Source organism: Rhinoderma darwinii, chromosome 4 (assembly GCF_050947455.1).
Source record: "Rhinoderma darwinii isolate aRhiDar2 chromosome 4, aRhiDar2.hap1, whole genome shotgun sequence".
In the NCBI taxonomy this organism is placed as follows: Eukaryota; Metazoa; Chordata; class Amphibia; order Anura; family Rhinodermatidae; genus Rhinoderma; species Rhinoderma darwinii.
Window position 1 is genome coordinate 330,533,275 of NC_134690.1, and position 23,699 is coordinate 330,556,973.

General features: G+C 42.8%; 1 protein-coding gene across 8 annotated transcripts in view; it reads right to left on the reverse strand.

Moving 5' to 3' along the window:
- Positions 1-23,699, reverse strand: part of BIRC6 (baculoviral IAP repeat containing 6) — a 237,943-nt gene that overhangs the window by 158,000 nt on the left and 56,244 nt on the right. For 4 of the 8 annotated variants that reach the window (XM_075862825.1, XM_075862829.1, XM_075862826.1 and 1 more), the window contains exons 12-24: positions 23,441-23,666; positions 21,302-21,462; positions 18,912-19,058; positions 18,304-18,435; positions 17,984-18,162; positions 17,749-17,879; positions 17,032-17,193; positions 14,144-14,275; positions 13,325-13,422; positions 13,077-13,224; positions 12,341-12,474; positions 11,018-11,164; positions 8,204-8,391 (exon numbers count right to left, since the gene is read on the reverse strand). In XM_075862825.1, coding sequence (XP_075718940.1) covers positions 8,204-8,391; positions 11,018-11,164; positions 12,341-12,474; positions 13,077-13,224; positions 13,325-13,422; positions 14,144-14,275; positions 17,032-17,193; positions 17,749-17,879; positions 17,984-18,162; positions 18,304-18,435; positions 18,912-19,058; positions 21,302-21,462; positions 23,441-23,666 — 1,985 coding nt within the window. The remainder of the gene's footprint in view (positions 1-8,203; positions 8,392-11,017; positions 11,165-12,340; positions 12,475-13,076; positions 13,225-13,324; positions 13,423-14,143; positions 14,276-17,031; positions 17,194-17,748; positions 17,880-17,983; positions 18,163-18,303; positions 18,436-18,911; positions 19,059-21,301; positions 21,463-23,440; positions 23,667-23,699) is intronic. The other 4 variants (XM_075862831.1, XM_075862830.1, XM_075862828.1 and 1 more) reach the window with 3 other exon arrangements.

The window sequence follows — 23,699 nt, forward strand, 5'->3', positions numbered from 1 at the left end:
CTCGCATCCGATGTGGAGAAACGCAGGGTGCACGCGGAACGGTACAGTTGCTGATGCAGCCATAACACGCCTGGAGAGTTATGCACTCTGAGAATCGAATAGGAGGGTCAATTTTATGGATTTCTGGACATAGAATATTACTGACTGTTAGCTGCTTGTTGTCTAACAGTGGGAATAATGAGCAAAAACGGCAAAAATACATTATAACCAAACACACTTACACAGGTAAGGACAAATGAGCGAAACCTGGCTGGTAACCAGAACAGGTCTAAAACATATACCGATATATCATGTGAAAATGATTTCAATCCCCTATTCTAGTTATTCTCATTGGGGGACACACCGCTGGACGTTCCAAAGAAGCCCACGTGGGGGACGACCGAAGTTTAAAAAAAAAAAGGACTTGAGTAACTACTCCACAGATGTCTGCAATACCATGCAATCGAGGGAAGCATCCGCGGACGCAATAGTATGTACCCTCTAGAACTTGGTTAACATGTGCAGCAACACCCTTTCACAGCCAAGGAAGCATCAACGGCCCTAATGGAACGTACCGTAATCCGGAATGGGGGTTCTTTCCCCATGACCTCACGTGGTGGAGAACTAAATAGTGCGGCTGTCGAAACAGGGCCCTCAGCTCAGAAATCCTCTGGATGGAGGTCACAGCCACAAAAGGAATACCACCTTGCTGGTGAGAAGGCACAATTAAATGTCTCAAAGAGGTTCAAACGTAGCCGACTGCATCGCAGAGAGCACGAAGGTGAGATCCCAAGACACAGTTGGGGCCTATAGCGGGGCACAAAATGGACAACCCCCTGTAATAAAATTCAGACATTGGATTTAGACGCCAGAGGTCTGTTCAAGAGAATGGACAACGTGAATACTTGCCCTTTAAGAGAGCTGAGGGCAAGAACCCAATCCAACTCCTCCTAAAAGGCATGGGAGAGAAATGCCGATCCTCGCACCATTGCAAATATGTTTTCCAAGTGCGGTGATAAATGCAGGCCGACAAAGGTTTCCGAGCCTTCAACATGCTATGAATCACCCTCTGTGATAAGAACTTTAATTTCAACATCTCTGTTAAACAAAGACACTGTAAATTCTGGTGGAATAGAGTCCCCCCGAGGGAGCAGATCGTGCCAGAAAAATAAGTGGGAAATGTCAGCCAACAGGACCAACACATCGACGTACCAACAATGAAGCGGCCATTCCTGAGCGACGAGGATAGCTGGAATCACAGGGCTGTTAACAGGGCAAAAGTGAGCGCCACAAACTGGTAGTGATTAGGGAGAACTGCAAAGTGCATGATTCGCTTGTGGGATGGGGAAATGGGGGTGTGTAGGTACGCATCCCTGATGTCCCCTAAAGAGAGGACGTTACACACTTCCAAGGAGATGGTAACCCACCCGAGGGAGATAATGGGGAAAAAGACAGATATTGACAAAAGCGTTTAACCGTTGGAGGTCCAGGATGGGGCGAACAGTGTCCTCATTTTTGGGAACGAGAAAAAGATTGGAGTAAAACCCCAGGAATTTTCGGTCTGGGGGAATTTGGGCAATGGCTCCTTGACTGAATGGCGAATCTATTGCCTCAAAAAAAAAAAAGGCATCTGCCCTGGTAGTCGATGTAGGAGGTGTAGACTGGAAGAACCAGTCGGGTGGAAAACGCACAAATTAGATTTTATACTCGGAGGAGACAACATCTCACAACTAGGCGCCCGAGATGTGGGGGAGCCAGATGTCTGTCCTACATCCAAGATCTGAGTGGGGATGCATATTCAGCCGGAATTGGTCTTACCAGCTGCAGGGCTAGTAGCATGAGTACAGGGGCACTAAGAGAAACAGGTCTTAAGTAAAATTAAATCTTTGAGTCCAGGTGGAATAATTGCCCGTGACACAAGGCATTTGCGAAAGTGGTGAAAACAAATTACTGGTTTCCTTGGAGTGGGAGAATGACTAACCTTAGTTTGAGGCAGGCGAGTCCTTTTCTGACCTGTGGCTTCCAAGGTGATTTTGTCCAAGCTGGTCCCAAAGAGATGAGAGCCAGTGAAGGAAAGAGTAGCCAAGTAGCGCTTTGAAGCGGCGTCAGTGGACCAGAATTTAAGCCATGCAACAGATGTGGCTTAAACACAAGGCGACCTGCACCCAGAGAGGCTTCCCACATATACATTGCTGCCTTAGGAAGCTGGCGAGTGGTCTACTAGCTCTTCAGTGGGTGCCCTAGAGAGCAGGCCTTGATGGAGCTGGCAAACCCATTCAGTAGAGGCTCTACTGACCCATGTATAAGCGAAAATTGGCCTCAAAGCCGAGCCAGTAGCTTTAAAGGAGGCACCTGGAAAGAGGGACCACGGAAAGAGGCAGAGAACGCCATTGGAACAATAGTGGTCTTGGTCAGACTAGAGACAGGAGGGTCCACAGCAGGGGACTTTGCCCATTTAGAGGAAATATTCTCTGGAAAAGAAAACTTAAAATCCACAAGAGGTCTAATCAAATTTCTTGTCGGGATGTTTCCACTCCTTGGATACTACTTCTTCAAACTCTAAGGGCTCATTCAGACGAGCATGTTCCTCGTCCGTGTGCTGTGCATGTTTCACGCATCAGTTACAAAGAAATGCAGAGAACTGCAAATAAATAAGTGCAAAACACATGCCACGCGCAAAGCACACTGATGGCACACGGACATGAATGTAGGAAAAACGCTGCACGCAAATCGGACACGCTTGTCTGAATGTAGCCTAAGTGAGTGGAAAAAGGTTTGGGAGATCTGGGATGGAGAAAAGTGATGGTCGGAGAGGCGGACCAATATACCCATCATGAACTAGGTGACAGAGTGGTCACCGACGACCCTGGTAAAGGAATAAGCCTATTGCGTGGGCAATTCTGGGGACGGCTGAGCCACAGGTCGGATATCCACGGATGCTTATACCTAGAACATCCTAGGTACCCAGACATGCATCGCACAGAGGAGTACGTTGACCACATGAGAATTTTTGTGCTACACGTGGAACAGGCATAGTGAGGTACATAAGGTACCGATCGGGAAAATTCGCCTCTGGTGTCTCATATGGCAGTATAGGGGTTCACCTTGTTCCTCAGTAACAACTGGGAGTAGACTAGTAAATATGAATCCACTTAAGATACTGCAAAAGGCAAGGCTAAACCCTTAAAAAGGAGTAATGGCTGCCTGGGTACCTAGGATGTTCTAGGTATACGTCCCGATACCATAGCTTACTGGCCTAGTGTCTGAGAAGGGATAAAAAGGAAAAGTACGGGGTACCAATGGCACATTCTACCCATTTTCAGAGTGTACAGATTGAAACTAGATCCAACAGCTCCTTGCAAGAGGTCCTGTGTGCTGTATCCCTGACTAGTCTATGTTTAGCAAAGAGCAGGAGAAGAGGAGCCACCACTTCTGAATACAGTGATTGGTTGCCCGTGGTCACATAACGGCCAAGTACCAAGCAAGAAGTGGAAGCGCAAGTCCAGCCCCTACAGAGAGCAGGAAAACGGGAGCCCACTGCTAATAAAGAAAAATGGAAAATCGGGGATGTGGAATAGAGGAGGCTAGTGGATGGTTGTCTGGCGGCCCACGTATAGCAGCACTAGTAGGAAAAAAGGTGCCGTGACACGAGATGTGCCAGAAATGCGTCAGGTGCACTCGCCACTTGTTCCACAATTTGTCCGCTCACCCGCGGTTTGTGTCCCCCAATGATAATCAACTAGAAAAGCACGTCTGGGATTGTTTTGATTTTTTTCCCTCCGAGCGGGTTAAATAATGTGATAGTTTTACAGTTTGAGTCGTTACGGACAGTGCGATAACAATTATGTGTGACTTTAAAATTATTATTTTTTTCATAAAACATTTTGTCAGGGGGAAAAAGTGTGTTAATTTTTTTATTTATTTAAAACATTGTTGATCTATTTTTTACCTTTCTTCGCTCCACTATGCGATCATTTGATCGCTTCTATAATACACTGCAATAGTTCTGTATTGCAGTGTATTATTGCATTGTTATATGCCAGTCAGTGTAAAACTTTCAGACATTCCATAAGGCTCTGCCTCAGGCAGGGCCCTACAGGCATACACTGTTTGCAGGCCTGGGAGCCTTTATTAGGCCTACGGCTGCCATAGAAACAATCCACACCCCACGATTATGTCGCGGGGCAGACGATGGGTTGACAGTGGTACCCCTTTCCTCTGAAACCTATTGACCGCGGCATCTAAGAGGTTAAACGGTTGAGATCGGAGGTACCACGATCTCAGCCATTAAAGTAGGAGTCTGATCGCCTTTAGACAGCTTATGACACAGCGCCACGAAAAGGCAGCGCTTGGACATAATTACCCTTAATGACCTCTGTAAAAAGGCGTATTGGCGGTCATTATGGGTTTAAAGAATTTTGTTTGGGGGGGGATATGGGGTTTTCCATTTGTTTTGCAATAATTATGAATGTTGAGGGATATAAATATGCTACAGTAAAGAATATGGCCTAGTAAACAACATACTACATTGCAGATACAAAGGCGTTTTACAGCCTACAGTAAGGCTTCATTCATACAAGCGTATCAGATTCACACGTGTGAAAAACGCGCGTGTGTTGCGTTATGCATCAGTGTACTTTGTGAGTGGCACAAGTTATTCACCCACTCGCAAAGCACCTTTTTTTTTTTTCAATGGCATGGACGCGCAAATCACGCACCGCACACGGATGTGCATTCATATGCGGTGCATGGTTTTCATGCACCCATTCGCTTCAATGAACGTGTAAGAGCATGAAAACGCACCAATATAGGACATGCAGCGAGTTTCACGCAGCGGACTCTCGCTGCGTGAAAACTCACGCATGGGTGAACGGCCCAATTGAAATCAATGGGTCCGTGTGCTGCGCATGATTTACATGCGTAGCACATGGTTGTTATTCACGTTACTGTGAATGGGCCCTAAAACTGTGAGCTGTCAGCTTATCACTAGTAGGCAGGAGATTAAACCCAATGTCAGATCTTGTACTGCCTCAGATAAGAAACAAAAGGAAAAGTGTAAGCAAATGACAGAACAGAGTGAAAGGACAGGGTAAAAACCCTTTCATATGCGCACAATTCCTGCGTCGATTAACACGTCAATCAGCACTCTATCGTTCCATTTACATTACATTAATATGATAGTTTGTCGTCATATAGTTTGAATCTCGTCGGCAATACAGCCCGTTTACATGGGGGGATTTGCTGCCGACAAACGTTTGCTTATTTGTCTGTTGCTTGGGAACAAGCATTCGTTTAGCGGATCATCTGACCGTGTAAAAGGGCCTATAGTCTGTGTTCACAATGGGAGGCTATGGGTGACATATCACACTACATGCTTATACAGTGGGCTAGGTCGCAGCCTACCGTTGGAGGTATACATCAGTAGATCCTCCCAGCATTAACCTCTAACGTAGGATATAAATGAAGTGTTGTGAAGGTACTGAAAATCGTATTTATGTTAAAGGGAATCTACCATAAAAAAAAAAAATTTAAAAAAATTGCAAACAAAATTTTAAGAAGAACATTGTTGTATTTTATTTTGGTTGTGTTTACTTATTATTTACTTGAAATGTATTCTGAAATATCCCAGTTCAAACACTGACCACTAGGGCACACTAAATAGGCTGACACCTCCCCACATCTCCCTATTGAGCTTTGCAGACTGAGTAATTTTTTGTTTTTAGCGTGGTGGGGCTTGCAAAGACTGAGAATTAAAGGTTAATACCAGTGATACAAGTAAGAACTTATACACACAGAAGCCTGTGTATGCAGTTCTCCATCCCCTTTCTGTAGAGAATACGGACTCTTTTGCCCCCACTTATTTTAGCAGCCGTATACTGTAGCACATCCATCTCACAATAGGACTGCCTCCAAAAGTCGTTACAGCAGCAGAAGACAAAATAAATGAATAGAGAATTATTGAATTGGGAAAAAACCAATATCTCATGCACTGGTAACACTTCGTAAAGCACTAAACTGATTTTAAACATTGTGTCCTTTTAAGCTGCTATAAAATATAGCAGCTACTTGTCAAATTATGCTTTAATTCAATTGTTCAGACCCCATGCACACGACCGTAATTTTGATCCGCAATTACGGACCGTAATTGCGGATCAAAATACTGATCCATTCATTTATATGGCCAACGGACACCTTCCCGTATATTTACTGGAAGGCCTCCGGGCCGTAGAATGCGTAACATGTGTTATTTTTTTATTTTGCGGACCATGCTCCTATACTTTATAGAGGGAGCACGGCCCGCAAATGCGGGTGACTGTCCGTGGCCGGCCGTACCTGTAATCACGGGCCGTGACAAGGCTACGGCCGTGTGCAAGGGACCTTACAGTGCACATCCAAATGGCTCAAAAGTTTAAAATCCCCATTTCTCATCTTGGAAATGACCATTTAAGCAAATCTGCCTCAATACACCACATTATTCGGTGTGTACATATCATAGTACCCGACGTGTCTGGTTTTGTTCTCTGCCTGAATATGTCTGTTAAAGGGGTTATCCCACTAATCATTTTCATACCAAAAGACCTAAAAGGCTGTTAATAGCGGATTTAAAATAGTGTTTCTAGCATAAAAATGCAATTTTCACAATCCTTTTCTTCCGTGTGTCCCCCTACTAATCTGTGCTGCTGGGGGGGGGCTCTCAGAATCAGGCTCCTGCAACTTCTGGTAGATGACAACATTATCCATTATTAAATTACAAGCTGAAAAGAAGGACTCTGCTGAACTATACTGCTGTGCTACAGCAGAGACTTTACGCCTTCCCAGACAAACTCACTCTATTGGCTGCTCTGTACAATATATATCTATATATATATATATATATATATATATATATATATATATATGGCCTTATTCACACGAACGTGTTTAACGTCCGTGAAAATCACGCGCGTCGCACGGACTTATGTTAGTCAATCTGGCCGTTCGGACAGTCCGTGATTTTCACGCAGCGTATGTCCGCTGCGTAAAACTCACGACATGTCCTATACTTGGCCATTTTTCGCGCATCACGATTGAAGTCAATGGGTGTGTGAAAATCGCGCACGGCACACGGAAGCACTTGCGTGATTCGCGCAGCAGTAGATAAAGAAATGAAGGAAAAAATAAAAGTACTTCATTTATTTTTCTAATCATCAAAACCACGTGTCATAAGCATGGCATATGCGTGAAAATAACGCAGCCACGCACCATTCACTGATGACACACGGAACTGCAACGCGCGCAAAATGCTGCGGTTTTTGCGCGCGCAAAACGTACACGTTCGTGTCAATAAGGCCTAATATTTACTAGTGGAACAACCCCTTTAAAGACAACTTCAGAGTTAAGCGATCTCCTTAACTACTATAGTTAAACATTACTGGTGCATGTAGTAATGGTGCCAAGACACTCCCAATGCCAGCACATTTCAGCATTGCTAGAGCCCAAAGTTGGCCATACACATGACATAAATATTGGCGGATCTGGCTAACTATATGACGTGTATGGCACAGCCCGACTGTCCCCTGACGAGAATTAGGCTCGCTGAATAACATGAAAAAAATCTTTGTTCCCCCAGGAGAAGAGCGCTGCCAGATGTCTGGAAGCCGCTTACTGCCCCTCTGTCTATATCTTTTAAATAGATACCAGACACTAAATATATCTATACGGAATTACTTTACAGAGTGAAGAGAGAAGCAAACATATTAATACAAACAGCTAACCAAAATATGAAAACCTCAAGAGCCCTAAAAGATCTTATATGGGCATCTTACAATGCACAAAGGTATTTTAATGGTACAAGATAACATCCAGATCCCACGCTTTCCTTATCTGGTATAAAGATTGAGATGAACACTGCACACAGATTACGGATAGTATATAGTGGTGCTATAAGCGTTGGTCTAAACCAGTGTCTAAGGTAGTGTGCATTTTACAGGCCACAGATGATCATTTCAGAGGCCCCTAGTAAATCTGAGTGAGCAGATGAGATGAAGGAACCCCACACACCATGCTCACCAAGTTCACATTCACCGTTTCTTAAGAGCTTGATTTTAGAATAATCTTTTGGTAGGTTTGTGAAATGGTAACCTTCAGAAAACATTTCACGTAAACACATGACCATTTTATGGCATTTTGAACAAGGTTCTCAGCATGTGGTGTTCAAAGTGAACGTGGGGAAACGTCCTCCCACCTGTTGCTGAAGCTTCAGAAGCTGCTGTTGTTTCTCTTGCAGTACCTGGAGCTGCTGTTCGGCTGAGGCCATGGCATGAGAGAGTGACTGTAGAGCAACCTGAGCTGCAGAGCTCAGAGCGGTCGATGCTTCTCCCACTGTACCAGCTGATAAGCCGCCCACTGCTGGGGTTACGCCAAACGTACTCACTGGCATAGGGCGAAAGGAAACAACTATGTAAAGAAATTTGCCCTTGTACAGAAATCTTAATACAGACATTTAAAATAAATCACGAAACATTGCATACTCCTCACTACACGCTTTGTACTTACGTGCAGTATATACGTAGTCAAGATCAAAATACATGGAACTACCTGGGACAATTTCTCAGAATTTTCTGGCTGAGGGTCGCTTAACACTGCAGTTTGTAGTGTACACTGGTGGTACACATCACGAGGCTTTCCCAACGTTTACCTCCGACATATGCTACTGTATAGGCATTCAGAGGCAAATGTCTCCTCGTAGGTTACCATGTATAAAACAACGTATTCCGCATGGTGTATAATATACACATATACACACACGGATGTCATGATACCAGAATTTGGACTTCGATACCGATACTTTGTGTAGTATTGCGATTTCGATACCAATTCAATACTTTGCCAACAGTAATAAAAATATAAAAAAAAGTTGTTCCATTTTCTGATGTGAGGCGCGAGGTGTGATGAATTTTGAATGTGCCTCACATTAATAGTAATTAACCCCATCATGTTTCTCAGTCGTAATGGGTTAATGTGTAAGGTACATGATGGGGTTAATTACTATTAATGTGAGGCACATGGAGGTTAAATTCATCAAATCTCGTGCCTTACATTAATAAGTGAAAAGTTTCTTTTTTTTTCACAGCGTACACATCATAAATGACGCAAAACAATTGTTGTGAAGGTTATTACGGCCGCGCCAGTACCGAATATGTGCATGTTTTATGTATTGAAACTTATTTTAATGTTTATTGTAAAAAAAAAAAAAAAAGGTGTCATTTTTATTATTTCATATTACTTTGTTTTTACTTTATTTTGAAACTTTAATGTACTGGCATATATCAGATATATGCCAGTACATTAGCCTGTGTACTGATCGTACATATGCAGTTGTTAGGGCATACTTGGGTATGTCCTAACAGGAAATATGGTAAGACAGCCCTGGGGTCCTTCAATGGACCCTGGGCTGTCTGCCCATATATGGTCTGGTTCTCGATCGCGTCACGGGAATTGCCCGTGACGCGAATCAAAGGGCATCCCCCCTTTCTCATTTACCTCTTAATGCTGCAGTCAGCTTTGATCGCAGCCCTAAGGGAAATAACGGCGGACATGAGAGGTTTCTCTGATCTCCGTCGTTATAGAGTGGGGCTGCGGCCGTTGCCCCGCTCCTGACATAAGTGCGCGCGTGGTCAGCATGAGATGCAGCGCTGCACTAAATGAGCGGTGGTTCAGGCACTGAGGACAGAACATGGGGGTGTTTTGTAGTGCGCCCGCCATGTTCTGTCTTCAGTGTCGCCACTCATTAGTGCAGTGCTGGCCGCATTGCATCATCCTGACAGCGCGCACTTGTCAGGACTGGGGGCAATGACTAATATACAGCTGCAGCCCCGCTCTCATACATTCATGTGTTACTATACTTAGCTGTGCGGCTGCACAGCTTAGTATCAAAATAAATGAAATAACGGTATCGAACCGTTTGGGGATGCAAAGTATCGAAGTTTCGATGCATCCCTACATATACACACATTTCAGGGGCTCCTCATTTCAGGGGCTCAAAAGTAATTAGACAAATTAACATTACCATATGTAAAAAAAAAAACAAATGTAATACTTTGTAGAGAATCCTTTGCAGGCAATGACTGCCTGAAGTCTGGAACCCATGGACATCACCAGACGCTGGGTTTCCTCTTTTTGATGCTTTACCAGACCTTTACTGCAGCTGTCTTCAGTTATTACTTGTTTGTGGGTCTTTCCGCCTTGTTTTGTCTGAAGCAAGTGAAATGCAGCTCGATCTAGTTGAGATCTGGTGATCGACTCGGCCTGGGTTGCTTTCGCAGTATGTTTTGGGTCATTGTCCATCTGCGACGTCCAATTAACGTGGCTGCATTTGGTTGAATCTGAGCAGAAAGTATATCCCTGAACACTTCAGAATTCATCCGGCTGCTTCTGTCTTCAGTCACATCAATAAACACTTGAGACCCAGTGCCTTTGGCTACCATGCATGCCCATGCCGTTGCACTGCCTCCACCATGTTTTACAGAGGATGTGGTATGCTTTGGATCATGAGCCGTTCCAAAATTTCTCCATACTTTCTTCCTCCCATCATTCTGGTACAGGTGCTCTCTCTCTGATGGATTTCTTCCTCTTATTTTTCAGCCTAGCGATGGTCTGTTTCACTTGCATTGAGAGCTCCTTTGACCTCATGTTGTGGGTTCACAGCAACAGCTTCCAAATGCCACACCAGGAATCAACTCCAGACCTTTTACCTGCTCAATTGATGGATTAACGAGGGAATAGCCCATGCAGCCCATTAAATAGCTTTTGAGTTAATTGTCCAATTACCTTTGGTCCCTTGAAAAAGAGGCAGCTACATATTAAAGAGCTGTAATTCCTAAACCCTTCCTCAAATTAGGATGTGAATACCCTCAAATTAAAGCTGAGAGTCTGCACTTTAAGCCCATATTGATGATATAACTGTATATTCAGTAGGTTTTGGTAAACCGCTAAAATACTGTCAAAATGTTGGTGTGACATTAAACGTTTGAATAAGAAGAAAAAAAATTGTATATACCAGTAAACGTACTTGCGTCATCCCTCTCAATTCTGGTTCCATCACTTGTCGAAACACAAGTGAAGTGCAAAGGTTCAACTTCTAGCAGCCCAGTCAGAGAAGTGAAGCTGCCCTCTGCAGCGGTGCTGCTATTCACCTTTCCGCTGCCTTTGAGGAAAATGGATAAATGCATGGGTAAACAACCGGAGCACCATGTAGTCAGCTCCTAACAAGTCACTAAAGTCATGATTATTCCAATATTTACAGTATTTAGTCTCAAAAATGTATTCCACTTTCTAAAACCAACTAAAGAGTAATCATCACCTCCCTTATTAAACATCTTCACAGTTTAACTATAGTCACATTAAATAATGGTGTGATTATTATGCTCATGGTAAAACATCTTCATACATGAAGCATAACAAAGTTCATAAAGGAAGCCACGATGCGGTCCCAGGTCTGTTGTAGGATGGTTTCTATGAGGTCCCTGATGAACCCCATGGACTTATAATGTGGTCCATAAGGGTTCTGTAGTTTTGACGCTATTTTTGCCGTCAAGTCTGATTTACGTTGGGGGGGGGGGGGGGGCACCATTTGGAGCCTCCAACAACTAAAAGTGATTATAGTCTTAATTACCACTATATGGAGTTAAGATGTCAAATCTTGAGAACTAATAACCCTTTCATACATGTTTTTATACGACTTTCCTATTTTGTGAACCTAAATTTCCTCTGGTATGTCTCTTAATTTCCGAATTCCTGGACCAGCAAGTCCCACTGAGCAGACATCGTTTTGACCGTGTGTTTATTCATTTCTACCAAATACTATATATTAATGTAGGAGTGTTACATACAGTAAGGCCCTGTTCACACAGGTTTTTTTTGATGCAGAAACCGCGTCGGAAAAAGCACCAAAAAAGCCTCCCATTGATTTCAATGGAAGGTGGAGGAGTTTTACTCCCACGAGCGAAAAAAAACGCTCGCGGGAAAAAGCAGCGACATGCCCTATCTTCAGGCGTTTAGGTCTCTCACCTCCCATTGACATCAATGGGAGGCGGAGAAAGTGTATTTTGCGGCGTTTTTACCCGTGGCGCTCAATGGTCATGAGGGAAAAACGGCATGCAGGCAGATCAAAATCTGCCTCAAAATTACAAACTTTTTGAGGCAGAATTTTCTGCCTGCAAAAAAAACTCAGTGTGAACAGGGCCTAAGGATCCGAATACTTAATATGGGAGCTTTGGAATTAGAGCACTCAGAAATAACTAAAGGTGTTCCACGCTGTAGTATCTTTGCAATATCAAAAATTTATATTTAAATAAAAAAATTCTGTTACTGATTTACTTACCTAAAAGAACATCTGACAGGTCAATTTCATCTGACTGTATTCCAGAGTTACTGTTGTAAATGTTTTTACATGAGGAGCCGCTGACTTCCAAATCAAAGAGCACTGGATCAAAAGGAGAACTATACAGTCCATATCTATAATTGAAATACATGAAATTGAAATTCCTATTGATCAAGTCTCATAAAACACATATTTTAATAAATTCTTATTACGGCTTGTTAACTAATTACCGGGACAACTGAAAGAATAATTGACGTAAACTTTGCTGATGGTAGCCACGCACAGGGTGGGGGGGGGGGGGGGGGATTTATCAACCTTTCTTTGCTGGTTATCTGGCAAAGAAGTGTCACAAAATGGCCCATAATTCGCAATCTTTTGCCATTTTTACATCAGATAGGTATGGACGTTGCCTGGCATCAGTACCATGTTTGACCTGCAGCATAAGTAAAGAGCTGGAGGAGACCCGGTGGGAGAAAAGAGGATAAGTGAGGGGAATATGTACTTTTTATGTCATGTAATGGGGGGTGGATGGGGCGCGGTCATTACGCCACAATTGTGGCCAGCAGAAAGGGGTGAGACATTTATTAAGAGGCGTTCGACTTACTCCAGTGAAATGGTTATTAAAGCTGGCATATGAAACGCCAATCTTAATAAATCTGCTCCATAGTGATGCTTACAAACTATAATACTGTTGAGATAGAAAATGTTATTAGTTACTGTATATAAAGTTTATTACCTAGTTTGAAGCAGCGCCTCCATAGGTGTAAGCCGGTCCTGCAGCTGTCTGGACACAGCGGTGAGAAGCGATGCACTGGCGGTGCTACAGCCTGCCAGGTCTTCATCCTTAACATAATTTAACAAGACAAAGTACCAATAGACAGCTCCTGAAACAAGAATAAAAAATAAAATAAGAAAAAAAGGTATAGAAACCTGGAGCATAGTCTTACTACAGCTATTAGACACTACGAGAAATACCACACGTACCTCCAGTTGCTGCAGAGGGTAGGTAAATCATGTTTTCCAACAAAGCTTTCAAAAGAACATATCCAAAGCCCTGTTGATTTGGATCACATTTTCCATTGCTTCAGAGAGGGGAGAAAAAGCAAATATAACACAATCCTTCAAATCATATATCCTAACAGGTTAGAAAATAATACAAGGTTCACATCACTAATATAACCAGAGTATTTTGTTGCCTTTACATTTGTGTCGCATACTATTTATCTATATGATCTGGAATATGAACATTTGAATCCAGGATATCATTTATACATGGCACATTCAAAAAGTTATAGTTGTAAAATGGTGGGACATTTTTAAATTTTGATAAAGTATGAAAATCGCCACCTCTCATAACTGTCAATCATCATTGAAATTTAAAGGGGTACTTCAGTTTGTTTTTACAAACACTACTCTGCTTTTATCTCAGATTACTTCAAGCACAGTTTTGTGCTATAGTGTCTGAAACCCCTGCATTCAACTTACATAAGTATTTAGGCCTAGTCAGGAGACCGAGGTCAGAATAAATATGCTTATAGGACTTCAGGAAATGAAGCAAGCAGCCTGGAGCAAAAGGTTTACCAGTAATGTAAGAGACATGGTATTGCAAATTCATTGGTGATTACTTGGAAATAACGGGAGAGGGCACAAGCAATGGATACCATTCACACTGAAGCCTCCCGACAAGACAACTACTTTTATAGAATATGAACGAACACTGTTAAAACAACTCATATGAAACATATTCCGCAGTCAACCCTGTTTAAATTTTTTCTGTAGGAATGAATGAATGAATATACAAACCTAATGCAGAGAGCTAAGAAGCGGGCACATTTATGAGCAATACTTCTCCCGGCTTCAAAAAAACATGTGCGCACAATATCAGAGAGACATCTCCTTGTTTTAGACAACAAGCTCTCTTTTCCTTCCCGTAAGCTAGAAAAATAAAAAGTAATTGGTTACAGAAAAGCATACCTTAAAACTGTAGGGCTGGATTCACACATGCCGTTTTGATGCAGTATTCTGAGCCGAAGCCAAGAGTGGATACAAAAAAGAAGGAAAAGTATAAAGGAAAGATTTATACTTCTCCTTTCAGTTATATCTATTCTTGGCTTTGGCTTAAAAAATTAAAAAAACGACACCAAACAGTATTACCAAGGCATTCTTCTTTACCGTCACATAAAGGTAGAGTTTTGAAGAGGTTAAACAAAAATATAAAATTATACAAAGACTCAACTCCTAAGGCGGGATTCACACGACCGGGTCGCGTCCGAGCCCGAGTGCCGGCCGGTAAAATCGGCCATTCTGCCCGGCCGGTTTGCATAAAGTTATGCATCCGTGCCGGGCCGGGCAGATCCGGACAGTGACATCAGCGGAAACTCCTGAAGGGGAATCCCCATGTGTTCGGGGATTCCGCTTCAGGAGTTTCCCCTGATGTCACTGCCCAGATATGGACAGAGACATCAAGCGCTCTGTCCAGGAGCAGAATCCCTGAACACACGGGGATTCCGCTCCTTCAAGGAGCTAAAGTGCGGCTAGCACATAGCAGAGCGGGGAGATACCTCCCCGCTCTGCTATAGTGGCGTCGCTACAGTAGTAGCAGCCGCAGCAGCAGCAGCAGCTGCTAGCAGCGCCATCGAAGGTGTCGCCGGCCCAGGGCGCTTTTAAAACAAGCAGAAGGGAGCCAGCGCAGCGCTCCCTTCCACCGTGTACAGCGATGCCATTCGTCAGAATGGCATCAACTCCTCCTCCTCACATGCACTCTGCGCTGTGAGGAGGAGGAGATAGAGCGCAAGAGCCGGAAAACCCGGCCGTCACTCGGGACACATCCCGGTGATGGCCGGGTATTACCCGGCCCCATAGACTTCTATGGGAGCCGGGCGGCCGGGTACCCGGGCGAAAATAGAGCATGTCCTATTTTTTGACGGGCGGTTTTCCCGGCCGTCAAAAAAATCGGTCGTGTGAATAGCCCCATTAGGGGTCTATTATTCCTAATGCAGCCGGGTGCCGGCCGATTTATGAACGGCCGGCACCCGGCCAGGAAACCCTGCCGTGTGAATGAGGCCTAACCCTAATCTATAGCAATTTAAAGATTGAATATGAAGAACTGACTCAAGACAATGAAACATCTTCATTTTGACATAGGAAAGTTTGTGAACTAGACTATATGGCAGCTTCCCTTGAGCGGAGGGATCAGGGAGGGAGGAGGGGGATGTTCCATTTTCTCAATGTCTGAAAATCTTTATTAAAATCCTTCTGATAAAAAAAAATAAAAAAAAAAATAAAATATATTATATATATATATCTCTCAACAATTGGAAATAAGCATTGAGCTTACTAGGCCATTATGGTTCAAGCGATTACGATCAGCCACGTATGAGTGAAACGAAACGTTAAATAACTTGATGATTATACAGCATACATAATGAACTCATTCCAGCCGTCACCAATCAACTAACGTTTTCAAGCAGGAACAATACATTTTCAAATGATTTTGAGATGTTGATCAGTCTACAATGATCGTGTCCAGCACACTCATTCAGACGAGCATGTTCCTTGTCCGTTGAAATCACTCACAGCACACGGACCCATTCATACTAATGGGGCTATTTAGACATGCCTGATTTTTCACGCAGCGGGTGTCCGTTGCGTGAAACTCACTGCATGTCCATTATTGGTGCATTTTTGCACACCTAGTCGCCCATTTAAGTCTATGGGTGCGTGAAAACCCATTTTGAAAAAAAGAAAGAGAGCGCGCGAAAGAGAGCGCGAAAGAGAGAGCGCGAAAGAGAGAGCGCGAAAGAGAGAGCGCGAAAGAGAGAGCGCGAAAAAGAGAGCGCGAAAGAGAGCGCGAAAGAGAGCGCGAAAGAGAGCGCGAAAGAGAGCGCGAAAGAGAGCGCGAAAGAGAGCGCGAAAGAGAGCGCGAAAGAGAGCGCGAAAGAGAGCGCGAAAGAGAGCGCGAAAGAGAGCGCGAAAGAGAGCGCGAAAGAGAGCGCGAAAGAGAGCGAGAAAGAGAGCGAGAAAGAGAGCGAGAAAGAGAGCGAGAAAGAGAGCGAGAAAGAGAGCGAGAAAGAGAGCGAGAAAGAGAGCGAGAAAGAGAGCGAGAAAGAGCGAGAGAAAAAGAGCGAAAAAGAGAAAAAGAGGGAGCGAAAAAGAGAAAGAGAGCGAAAAAGAGAAAGAGAAAAATAGAGAGAAAAAGAGAGAAAGAGAAAAAGAGAGAAAAAGAGAGAGAGAGAGAAAGAGAGAAAGAGAGAAAAAGAGAGACAAGTTCTTGCATTGCCATGAAATACGCTACGTTTTTTACGCGCGGACCTGCTCGTCTGGATGTAGCCTAAGAGGATAAAGGTCAGTAGAAACATTTATTACTGGTCTAGTAGCGACCATTAGTTCAGCTTTAAAAATAAAAACTTTTTTTTTTTACCAACATTGCAGCTGATAAGACAAATCTAATGATAAACATTTATAGTTACAGACCACATAGGGATTACTAATCACCAAGAAACGGTTTGTCAAAAGTCTGACCAACACTTGGAAGTCTGTCGATTATTTTGTGTATGTAAATGCTACACGAGCCTACACTATTTAGTCCATTCAACATTTGTTCAGAGCCTATGAACTATGCAAAGTCATCTTTTTCATCTCCCTTAGACCTGAAGGATAGAAATGTCCTGTCAAATTAAATGTCACTTTACCTGCCCGGTCCATTCGAATGTACACCAGCTAGCCAACAAAGAATATCCAGAACCAAACTTTGTGCATGCTCCGTAGCTAACCCATCAGTTGTCTTCTTACAGAGAGTGTTCAGAAGCTTCTCATGGAAGTCTGGGAACTGCAACATGGCGCACCGTTGAACTCTAAATCAGAAAAATTGAACAAAGAAAATACACTTCAAGTCGAATTCATCACAGCAAATTTCTGTTCTGCATTGTGAGGACATTAAACATAGATATCCCCCAAACAAGGGAAAACTTCCCTGGTTACCAAGCAATTCCTCCCTTGATATCCTCCTTGTCTTTGTTCCTATTCTGACTCATATTTCAATCAAAAATAAAAAAAACAATGTATGTGTCCTAGATCAGCCCAAAACAATCCTGCGTCTGGCTGTATAAGTCACGCTGATGCCTTTATGCTGGGTCGTCCAAAGAGAGGCGCTCCTTGCACTTACACTCCGGCTAATGGGTTTCCTCTCTATAAAGTCTGTATGTGCTAGTAGGCCTGATGGGATAACCCTTATAGTCACACTCTCTGAACAGCTTATTATTCTTCTTCATGTTCAAGGGGGACTCTAAAACCCTATAATTCCTGTAAACCCTATAAATCAGCTGCAAGTCATCTATGGTTTCTTTGTTCAGCTGCCTGCGTCCATCACTGTGCGCATGTTAAACCTGTTAAAACTGAACACTACAAACCTTTCCTTTGGGATACAGGTTTTCTTGAAGCGACGTATTGTGACAGATACTTCCTGGAGAAGGTCACACCCTCGGAGGTTATCAATTTTCCGGGAAGAGGTGCTAGTATCAATTTTTGTTGTTGATTTGTCCTTCAGAAGGAGGAAAAAAAATATTATTAAAGACATTTTCTAGTTACCAAAAAAGAAAAAAACAGGAGCAATAGTAAATTCATGAATCTGTTAAGTTTCTATACCTTGCCTGGTACAACCTTAGCCAATAATGAAGCTAGAGAGTGCCCCTTCACACTCTGGGGTTTTAAAGACGGCATCCTAACAACAGGTCTGGTTCCACCATTGCAAAGGTCTTCTGAACCTCGGTCATTCACAGCCTTCACGTGAATTAAAAAGGAACGATACTTGCCCCCGGCCATCCCTACAAATAAAAAGTTCTTTTAAGTATACTTCAAAATTGACCACAAAATTATTAGAGCGATGGTTGGCAAATGTGACAATAATAAGTATTGATGAGCCTTATTATACTTTGTATTCTTGGGTGAGGTCATTTTAGACTTACCTTTTACAAGTTTAGGACTCGTCAAGGTCAGCATTCCAGCATGACCTGACAGATCAAGACCACTCGCCAGCCACACTGGACCACATAAGATATCTTCTTTGTGTTCCTCTAAAAACGGGCACAACCTTGGGCCTGAATAAAGAAGAAAAAAAATAATAATATTTGCTATAAAGAAATCATACAATTAACTACATATAATAATCCAGTCAAATGTTTCAGGGTGCACAAAATAGTATCCAATAAGGAAAAATATTTCAAAACGCTTTAAACAAAAAACATCGGACGGTCACGTTTAACATTAAAAGAGCAAGTGACCAATTACCTGGCAGGATGCCACACAAGGCACCCACTTCAAAGATTTGTAGCTACAAACATGCAACTCATGTGCCAAGACCACGAGTCTGCATTACTTGTAATGGATGGTAAGATGTTGATTGACTGTGTAATATTTACAATCTTTGGGTCAACAAAATAGTCCAAAGACAATGAAACAAATGTTAACTGACCTCTTTATAAAATGGTTATCTGCACCGCTTAATAAACGGTTAGCCAAATCTCAGAAAATGATTTAGGAAAAATCAGGTTTACAGACGAAGATAAATACTTACACTGAGAATCTTCCACTTCCATGTTCTGCATGTCCTCATTCAGATCCACCAGAGTTGGCCTTCCATTTCTCTGCACTTCAACATTGAAGGCTGGGGACAGAGGAAAGGATATGTGTCTGTCCACTGGCGTCTCTAGAATGGTAAAGCCTGTATTAGGAGACACATCAGGTTCACTACATTTTGGTAGTTTCACACATTTGAAGGGAATTTGAATGTCCTCTATACAAATTGAGCATTTTGCTTGGCTGACTAGCCATGTACGACCAAATTGCCACATCTATGGCACCTCTATGTCTTTTCTAAAGGAAAACTGGGAGTGGCTTGGTCTGGGAAGGAGCCCATTGCCTCCAGGCATTATGCAGTGGCCGGTGTCGGAAGCAGATGGCTCCGTACGCTGTATAGCCGAGATGAAGTATACACTTGAATAGGAAAAGAGCTGCAGTACCGCCGCTTACTGTGACAGGAGCCTTCTGGCTCAGTTACTGGCCACTGCATAACTTACGGTGCCAGAGGCAGCTGAAACAGCTGATGGGTGCGGGGCCCACCCATCGTAAACTGAAGACCTATCCAGTGGATTGGTCATAATTATGAAATAGCACCCCGTGCCCGGACAACCAATTTAATGCATGTTCATTGAATTTTTTTGTATAGTTAAGTTAGTTTTCCAATATACTTTCTTCACAGCTGTGATACACATACTGTAACAATCCCAGCACCTGTGTGTCCATCACATGACTACGTTTAGTGAATTCAATTCTGTCCATAAACAGTGAATGTTCCTACTCAATAACCACAGAGATCTAGAAAACCGTGAAGAATTAATACAGAAGGTATATTGGAAAATAGTATAACTTTCAATAATACAAAAAAAAAAAAAAAAGTGTCAAGCCACCTAGTGGCAACAGCATAAACCCATGGTCTGTGTCCCCAAAGCAACAAACGAAAACATCTGCTGCAACCGGTCAACCCCTTTGAAGTGAGGAAGTAACTATGACAGTCCTATCAAAATTAGAAAAAACCAGTATGATGTTCTAATAGTGGGCACAATTACACCCACCAAACAGACTCAAAAGTGCCTAACAGGGTCACTGAACATAAAACGTCAGGATTAGAGAACCAATCTCATCGGTATGGGGGCAGCCACAGTTTCATTGACGTCAGCAGGTAGAAGGATCTGGCATGTGCCCTGGGATGTAAGTGCTGCCAGTGTGTCAGTGACTAATCTCCCAGTCCTTAACAAAATAAACATGAACGCTCAGCCAATACGAGCTTGCATGTTTATGGGGGAGTCGTGAGAGCTGGCTATTGGCGGAGACAACTATCTCCCATGTATTGCGGGTAGTAAACCACAAAATATAAATAAATGGCTACAAAACGGCCTTTATTCATATTGTGTAGTTCTGCTCTATGAGGCAGGAGTAGCACTGCAGTGCAGCTCCTAATAGAAAAAAATTAGGTATGGCCACTGCTAAAGGTTTACTTTTTTTGTGTCACATTACAATAAAAGAATGCACAGAAATACTACAGGCAACATGATGCCTGTTGTACCATCCAAAACTGCATTAAGTAGAACAGGCAGAGGTTTAGACAGTGTGAGGGCGGATTTACACGAGCGTGTGTCATGTTCATATGGTGCGCGGCTGCGTGCTTTTCACGCAGCCGCCATCATAAATGACACTCCGTTTCGACGTGGTGCTTTTCTGTTTACATTCATTTTTTTTACTTCTGCTGCGCGAATAACGCGCGTCCCACGGAAGTGCTTCCGTGTGGTGCGCGTGATTTTCACGCACCCATTGACTTCAATGGGTGTGTGATGCGCAAAAAACGCAGAAATATAGAACCTGTCGTGAGTTTTACGCAGCGGACTCACGCTGCGCAAAAATCACGGACAGTCTGCACTGCCCCATAGACTTGCATAGGTCCATGCGACACGCGTGAAAATCACACGGGTTGCACGGACGTAAATCAGCCCTGACTATAGAAATACCCAAATCGCCACAGTAACTACTAGACCTTACTATATAGAAAGAAGTAATTCCATAAGAAGACAAAAATGACAACGAGCTCAGTTTAACATTGACGTAGTCCTATACATACATACATACATACATACAATGTACCCAATCCACATTACTTCTGGATATTTCAATTTTGCTTTCCTGCATTGTTTTCAGGGTTTTACCAAGTGGGAGCGGGCAGAAGTGCAGAGGCGCTATACCGTCCATCCTACTCTACTGCACTGGTGCTTCTGTAAATGGCAAACATTTCTGAACATTTTCTTCATACACCTTTACTATAAATCAGCAATGGGACTACATATTGGGACCGTGTGTACACATGTTTGTTAGGTTTCTTATGGGACAAGTTAATTAGAAAGTGTGAGATCTTACCATTAACTTTAGCTAATCCTGGTGCTTTATTTTTGAGCAACGTCACTTGGATTTGTGGAATGTTTGTGATATTTGAGTTCAGTAAAAACTTGAAGTCAACGTGGCCCACCATACAGGCTTTCGGTAAGACTAGTTCAAGGACGTGTTCATCCCAACTGTTGCTAAGGGCAAAAAATATAACCATCAAAATACAAGAGAGATAATGAAATACAATACGAGACAAAGGGAAATTGAGTGATCACAACATCGTTTTAGAATTAAAGGGGTTGTCCTCTTTATTTTCTCATTTATAGAATAGGAGATTATGCCGTTTTGTAATATACACGTATTAGAAACTCTCTTCTCATAGCTTTCTTATACTAGTGCTTTAGGCCCCTTTCTCTTCACAGCAGAATGGTATAGCCCACAGATTAGCCCTGTGTAATTCATCCATGAGCTAATGGAAAAGGACTAAACGTGGCGTCACTGGTGACCCTCCCCCACACACACATTAACCCCTAACATTCAATGAGCAATTGGGTTACATAACAGACATGTGTTAGGGTAACAGAGGACACAACCACGTGTTATGCCAAGTTCACACTAGCGTTGTCTCAGAGGAAGAGATGACTGAAAATACAAACAGAAAGCAGAGCTTCCGTTTGAATTACCATTGATTTCAATGGCAATTCTTTGGTTTCAGTTGGATTCGGTTTGCCTCCGTTCTACTAGGTTTTAGGTTTTTTTCACGAAAGCAAAAGTGCAGTCTACAGGAAAATAAATAGAAACCTAGTGGAACGGAGGCAAACTGAATCCAAACGGAAACAAAAGAATTGGTAATTCAAACAGAAGCAATGCTTTCCGTTTGGATTTTCGGTCATCTCTTCTTCTGACGGAAGAGACCTAAACGGGGGACAATGCGAGTGTGAACTTAGCCTTAAGTGAATAGGAATAATGGTGGCAGGGAAAAAAAACCTACTTCACTGTGCATGTAATAGTTCCACTCCTCAAACTACTATTTACCTGATATAAACCCAGACAGTTACCTAAATGCCAGTGGTCACATGATGTGTGGGTGGTGGGTCACATGACTACCACCATATTTAGTCTATTCAGTTATCCTATGGATGCATTATTACGGACTAATCGGCGCACTTTAGTTTTGTTTTTTTATGACATGAGGCAACTGCACTGATATTAGAAAAAAAAGTGTGAGCAGAATTTTAAATACACGTATATTAGAAATCGGTATGATTTCCAATTCTATAAATAAAAAAAGTTGACAACCTCTTAAAAGTGAACCAACACCCATATCCCCCATGTATGAAATACGCTGATGACACACGGAGCTGTTAAGTGCCATTTGCACGCAAAACGCACACGCTCGTGTAAACCAGGCCTTAGGCCGTTTCTTATACTGAGGCTCATCCCCATTCAAGCAAATGGGGCTGTGCTGTATTACCAGACACATCCCATAGACAAGTGTGGTGCAGTTTCTGGGGGCAAAAAAAAAAAAGTCAGAACGTCTGATAATTCTGGACAACTCCTTTTAACTTACCCATTAAATGGAACACCTGAAAACCGTGAAAGATTTTATTCTGTTGGATTCCATAAAAATCAGACAGTAAGAAATAAGGTGTCATTGGCATTGCTTCTAGGGGGAAGTCCGATACAGCATTTAAAGGAGCGCACAAAATAATTATTGTGCTGTTTAGCAAATAGGAGCTACCAAAGAATACAGCAGACTAATAGTTATAGTCTAGTGTAGTGTATTTGTGAAGTGAGTGCTGCAACCCCCTCAGCGCCACGCCACTCTCAGCAGTGATTGGTCAATGCTGAGAAGAGAGGGGAGAGGCAGGGGCAGCGCTCCCCTTACAGGCTCCTAAGGTTCATGTTGCTGCTGTAAAGCAGATCTCCAAATGCTGTTAACAGTTGATAGGCAAGATGGCTGCCCCATAATCATGCACAGGAGATTGTAAAAAAAATTATTCTATCAGCGAATAAAAACAGTAGAAATAAAATGGTATCAATATCAATTAGTAAAAGAAAAAATATATATATTAAGTGATACAATTTACTTTGAAACCCAAGTTCAAAACAAAAAAACAGACCACAATTACATTGTGTCGTTTTTTATTTCAATTTGAGGCGGGGGATTACCTGTCATTCTGTAGTTTCCAAGTACGAGTGTGCTGGGCAGCATCGCCATGGTGCTGCTGGTGTAAATGTTGTGGGTGGCGTCTTTGTTGTTGCTCCTGCTGAACTTCCACCCAGCACGGTGGCACAGTTGCAGAAAATCTTGGTATCAGTGTCTCAAAACGGGTTAGTTCAACTAAGCATGTCAACATTTCCAAGGAGAATGGCTGCTCCACTAAAAGTTCCACACCTGAGGGGAAAAGATCAAAATACACAAGATACA